Source organism: Herpailurus yagouaroundi, unplaced genomic scaffold, assembly GCF_014898765.1.
Source record: "Herpailurus yagouaroundi ecotype Mexico unplaced genomic scaffold, PumYag 197, whole genome shotgun sequence".
In the NCBI taxonomy this organism is placed as follows: Eukaryota; Metazoa; Chordata; class Mammalia; order Carnivora; family Felidae; genus Herpailurus; species Herpailurus yagouaroundi.
This window is the reverse complement of record NW_024412428.1, coordinates 25,339,254-25,345,253: the sequence shown is the minus strand read 5'-3', so window position 1 is coordinate 25,345,253 and position 6,000 is coordinate 25,339,254. Positions and strand designations below refer to the sequence as shown.

Sequence of the window (6,000 nt, the reverse complement as noted above, 5' to 3'; positions counted from 1 at the left end):
AAGGAAGGAAGGAAGGAAGGAAGGAAGGAAGGAAGGAAGGAAGGAAGGAAAGAATCATGTTTACATAAAGAAGTGGATGAGAATGGAATGCAGTTCATTATAGCGATCCATTCAATTTTTTTTTTTTTTTAATTTTTAACGTTTATTTATTGTTGAGAGACAGAGAGACACAGAGCATGAGCAGGGGAGGGGCAGAGAGAGGAAGAGACCTAGAATCTGAAGCAGGCTCCAGGCTCCGAGCTGTCAGCACAGAGCCTGACGTGGGGCTTGAACTCACAAACTGTGAGATCATGACCTGAGCTGAAGTCAGACGCTTAACTGACTGAGCCACTCAGGTGCCTCTCCATTCAATTCTTTAAACAATTTCTGAGTTATTTACTTAAACCTCATAGTGATCTATTAACAGAAATTATTAATGATCTCTCAACTGTCAACTCATTAGGACCTCCTTCAGTATTTTTCACACTGGTCCAGTTACTTTATTTTCTTAATTTTTCTTTCTGGATGTATATAATGAGAATAACTTTTAGTTTGCGGAGGTAATGTGAAGATTACATTATAGTAAATGATCAGTAAATCTGACACATGGCATTTATGAGTGATTCTTATATACCTGACACTGTACTAAATCCTTTTTAATTACGTCATTTAACTCCTCCCCACCCAAATATTTGAAAATGATTACTACCATTTTACAGCTGATAAAATGAAGTTCAAATTGTTTGCCCAAGGTTACCAGTGTTGAAACTAGCAGGACCACCATTGCAACCCAGATTTTTCTGAATCCAGAACTTAAGTTCCTATTTCTCCACGCTCTGTGTATTGAGAGCTTATTTTTTTCTTAGCAATAACTAAGGAATGTTTTAAATTTCCTTCAATTTTCCTGAAGATAAAGAATTAGCATTTGACTTGCATATCTATTTTTTCTAAAAGATTTGACCAAGATTTATGAAATGAGTGAGAGGGATTAAGAAGATGGAAATAGTGGTAATTCAAATAGATACTCAACTAACATAATATCTTTTGTACATTCTGCTAAAACCTGCAGCTCCAGATTGAGATTATTCAATTGATAGGGAATAACTACCATATTACCTAATTGACAAAGTCAGTTCTGATTTGTCAAATCAGCCAAGTAAGACTTACTTTCTATCAGAAACTATCACTTCATTTTTCCATTCAAATAGATGTGTTCCTGATTATTCCAGTGGCACTTCTGAGTTCTAAAGTAGATAGATATCATGAGTTTGTCTCCTGGATGAAATAAGATGCTACCATTTTTAACGTTTCTTACCAACGCCTTTTTCTGTTGCTTTCACAGAGCTCTTTTTACTTCTTTGCTCTCACATTTTTTAACAAGGTAGGGCCTGGAAGAGATGTGGTTGCTAAGCAAAACTTGCCCTTTCTTCCATTGCCTGTCTATTCAGTGTCTGCACACAGATCATTCCAACAAAAAGCAAAACATCAATTTCCGAGGGACACCACACACTTAAGAGAAATTTGTTTCAGACACAGAACACAGAGCCCTCCTGGGCTTACAGTTCCTCAGTCAGAGGAAGTTCCCTCGTGCCAGTATTTCACATTTTTTGTTTGAAACCATGGAGACTTGCTCTCCTAGGCAGTATTCTTACAGGGAGATTCTGAGAGGCCTCTCCCTTGTTAAATGGCAGAGGGCTATAATAAAAGGGGAGAGATCAAGATAAAAAGAGGGGTGCCTGGGGGGCTCTGTCCATTGGGCATCTGACTTCAGCTCAGGTCACGATCACTCAATCAGTGAGTTCGAGCCCTGCATTAGGCTCTGTGCTGACAGCTCAGAACCAGGAGCCTGCTTCGGATTCTGTGTCTCCCTCTCTCTCTGCTGCTCCCCGACTTGTGCTCTGTCTGTCTCTCTCAAAAATGAATAAACGTTAAAAAAAATTTTTTTAGAGAGATAAAAAGATGCATCATCAACCAAATCAATTTGAAGTGAGGTTACATGAAGAAGTTGAGAGTTGTGGGTGGATAATCTTAAAATTAGCCATACCTTCCCACCATGTGTAATCCACTCTCTGTAGCCCCCGGGCCCGCATATGCCCCGTGCCCCACTTTGCAAGCTGCCGGTCTACACTGCCTACCTCTGCTGCTGCTTTCCACTCCCTGCTTCTTCAGTCTAGGGCCCTTCTGTCTTGTACTTCAGTCAATACTGAGAAGTCTACAATGAATCTCTAATTGATGAAGCCAGTTGCCTTTGCCCAGACCTCATCCTACTAGATATATTTGAAAATGTGAGCACCTGTCCCAGCTAAGAAGAAAGAAAATAAGGGATGTCGGAGAAAGAACAAAACTGAAAGGAACAGAACTCTCTTAGCGTATGGAATATGCCACTGTATATCCTGAACAGGCCTTGAATTTGATCGCTTCGGTGCCATTACTTTTCTGGTTTGCCCTTGTTCTCGCTTCAGCCTGGCAGGGCCCTTCCTATTCCCGTCCGCTCGTTCGGGTTTCACAGACCCACGCATCCGTGAAACTCTAACCAGGCTCCTAGGCAACGATGGACTTGCTCTTCCTCTCTCAGCCGTGTTCTTGGTTTGGACTTTGTGGCACATCGCAGGATGCTTCTCATTATGGTTATTTAAACATGTGTTCCCCCTCTGTCTTGCTTGTGAGTGTGTGTGGCGGTAGTTAGTAGATACCTTCATTTTGGCTGATTGAATTTGCCCCTGCTACGTATTTGCTTCATAGATGCTGTCTTGGTTTTGGCAAAAATTGTTAGGGTTTGTAAAAAGCCCTCCCTAGTGTTCATCATAATCATTTTGTTCATGATCGTATTCTGTCCGTAGTCTATACCAACAAAGATTTTCACTTCTACTCTCTTGCTCTCCCCAGGAATCAAAAAGATCAGAATCTCTTATGGACATTCATCATAAGAAATTAAAGACTAAGGCTGCTGAAGAGAAAAATAAGCCCCAAGAACGAATACCATTTGATCGTGATAAGGATCTCAAAGTTAATCAGTTTGATGAAGCTCAGAAAAAAGCCCTGATAAAGAAATCTAGAGAACTAAACACCAGATTTTCGCACGGCAAAGGCAGTATGTTTTTATAAGTAAGTATACTTCAGTGAGGTATAGTTTCAAACTGATGAACTTGAACTTTTCTATATAATCTGTTATCTGCGAATGATTGCATGTAAAAATCTATTCCCTTTTATAATAAAGTAGATTATAAACCTTAAAATCTTTTTCTATAAGTAAACGGTGATTTTTTTTTTTTTTTTAATATTCAGCCTTGTGTGATAAAAAATGTAGTTTACTGGAAAAGTAGCCTTGTCCTCATAATAACCTAACCAGGCATTGCCATTAAAGACACTAAAATTTAAGTTTAGTTTAGAAGAAATGGCAAAGGAAAGAGTGGTTTGAGGCTGGGGTAAATGTGCATGCTTTTTTTGTTTTTTTTAAGTTTATTTATTTTGAGAGACAGAGGATCCCAAGCAGGCTCTGCGGTGACACAGGGCTCGAACCCATAAACCACGAGATCACTACCTGAGCCAAAATCAAGAGTCAGATGCTTAACCTGCTTAGCCACCCAGGCACCCCAATATGCATGCTTTTTTAAAGAATGGACAAAGGAAATGTGTTTGCAGTCTCTGTGTTAAATACGATCATAGGACGTGTTTAGTGCTTTGAAAGCTTCTCTATGAGTTAAGGTTCAAAATGATTACATCCTTCATCCATAGCCCAATCTGACAAGGGCTCATAATGGTGATTAAGGAATTATGTAAAAGCTGAGGTTGCTTCTTAAAACCTTTATCATTTTTAATTGTATGAAACCTACATCAATATTGAATTGTGGCTTTAAAGGAAAATACAGGAGTGCCCGGCTGGCTCAGTCAGTGGAGTATGCGACTCTTGATCTCAGGGTTGTGAGTTTGAGCTCTACACTGGGTGTAGAGGGTACCTAAAAATAAAATCTTGGTGTGCCTGGGTGGCTCAGGCAGTTAAGCCTCTTACTCTTGATTTGGGCTCAGGTCATGATCTCAAAGTTTGTGGGTTTAAGCCCCGTGTTGGGCTCTGCACTGGTCACGCAGAGCCTGCTTGGGGTTCTCTCTTTCCCTCTGTCTGCCCCTCCCCTGCTCTCTCTCTCTCTCTCAAAATAAATAAACTTTAAAAAATAATAATAAAATCTTAAAAATAATAAAGGAAAATATAGTTAAAGTTAGAAATATTTTCCAACTTACTGAACTTTCTTATTCTTACTGCAGGGGGATTTCCCTGTGCAATGAAGAAAAGTTGAAGAATACTCTATTATCTGTCTGTCCACCTTCATTCCTTTGTTTTGAGTTTAAGATTGGAGATTATTTTAGTCTTAAAAGCCATACAAACTTACCTTGTGCTGTCCTTTACCTTGTCCTTTAAAGTCACGTGGAAACCTGAAGTCAGTATGTCTTACGTGGAATAGAATTTCATGTGCTTTTGGCTTCTGAGTGTGGGCTTTTCTTCAAGTAATTATTTTGAGGATTTCCCCCATCTCCTAATTTGTGTGACGTCTCTTAAGTACCCTCTAAGGTCTGGTCAGGACTATCCGCTAAATCTCCACAAGAGCTTAGACTTCCTCGTGAGATACTATTAACCTGCCCTGGAGTAAGTGTGTCGGGTCCTTGCAGTAAGTCCATGAATTGGAAGTTATTTGGGTTTTCCCTCTAAACTTCAGCCAGTGAATGCACATTTACAAATAGAGGGTTTGGAGGTTTTGTCCTGTTAACATTTTGCTTGTTTGGGCAAACGGGGCTTTTTGTCTGTTGTTTGGGTTTTTGTTTTTTCGTTGGTTGGTTGGTTGGTTGGTTGGTTGGTTGGTTGGTTTTTAAGTCAGAAAGAGGGACCTCTGCATTGTCTCATGTGCTAAGGAAAAACTATTTCGATTTTTCCAACTTTAATAAGTATTTCTAGGGGAGGCAATCTGAGGGACAAAATATGCCATTAACCATTAACAGTGTGAAGCCTAGGACTTGGTCTCTATGGTCTCAATCAAAGCTTTCTAAGTCTTTGAACTTTGCTTTGAGATGATCTAACTTAACCCATTTGTATTTAACAGATTTTAGCTAATTTATTGGGGACTGATCTTTTATATCAATCATGAATATTTTTTTAAAAAAATCAAAATTAGCCCTGAATACAAAAATATAAATGGAAACTCTAATCATAACCACTCTAATGAGAGTATATTAGTTTGTAATGCTTTAGGTACTGTTTCTTAAAATGTCAAATAGAGCATTCTAAATAGTTAAGGCCTAAATCCAAGTCCTCTAAATTATGTTTTCTTACAGAGTAATCCTGATTGTTCACTAGTTCTGTGTCCTAGTTTTGATGAAGTATGAGGAGTTTTGTTTTCTGTGGGGAAAAAGAACACAAACCAGAGACTAGGTGGGAAGTGTGGGGTTTTAATGGAAAAAATTATGATTCCTAGGGTTTTTTTAGGCATTATGAACATTGAGTGAACTGTTCAGATTATGGCACAAATCAGTCTTCTTTACTCTCTTATAATACCAGTGTAAGATATTATAGCCTACTCGAGGAGTGTTGCTATTAAATAGATGAATTAAGGGTGCCTGCGTGGCTCAATCAGTTAAGCGTTGGGCTTTGGCTCAGGTCATGATCTCGCAGTTCATGAGATTGAGCCCCACATTTGGGCTCTGTGCTGACGGTGCAAAGCCTGCTTGGGATTCTCTCTCTCCCTCTCTCTCTGCTCCTTCCCTGGTCACACACGCGTGCTCTCGCTCTCAAAGATAAATAAACTTTAAAAAAAAAAAAAAAGATGAATTATTCTCCTAAGGAAATTGAAAAAGCTTCTTGTCTAAGCAAAATTGAACTAAAGATGTCATTTTTAGTGGGTAATGCCTTCTGAACACAAAACTTTGTGTAAAAGCATCCATTGCTCTCATTTAATTTGGTTATATTTTTTTCCTTGGTGAAATGAAGAAATGTTTTCCAGTTCCTCATCCTTAAATAAATTTCTAACATTATGT

At 38.9% G+C, this 6,000-nt stretch overlaps 1 protein-coding gene across 3 annotated transcripts in view; it reads left to right on the top strand.

The window, feature by feature from the left end:
* GPALPP1 (GPALPP motifs containing 1) overlaps positions 1 to 6,000 on the top strand; it is a 76,057-nt gene that overhangs the window by 19,887 nt on the left and 50,170 nt on the right. For 2 of the 3 annotated variants that reach the window (XR_005782438.1, XR_005782437.1), the window contains exon 8: positions 2,866 to 3,084. Coding sequence is in view for 1 of the 3 variants with exons in the window: in XM_040448490.1 (XP_040304424.1) it covers positions 2,866 to 3,084 (219 nt within the window). In the remaining 2 variants the exon portion in view is untranslated. Of the gene's footprint in view, positions 1 to 2,865; positions 3,085 to 4,239; positions 5,170 to 6,000 lie in introns of those variants that run through there. The other variant, XM_040448490.1, reaches the window with a different exon arrangement.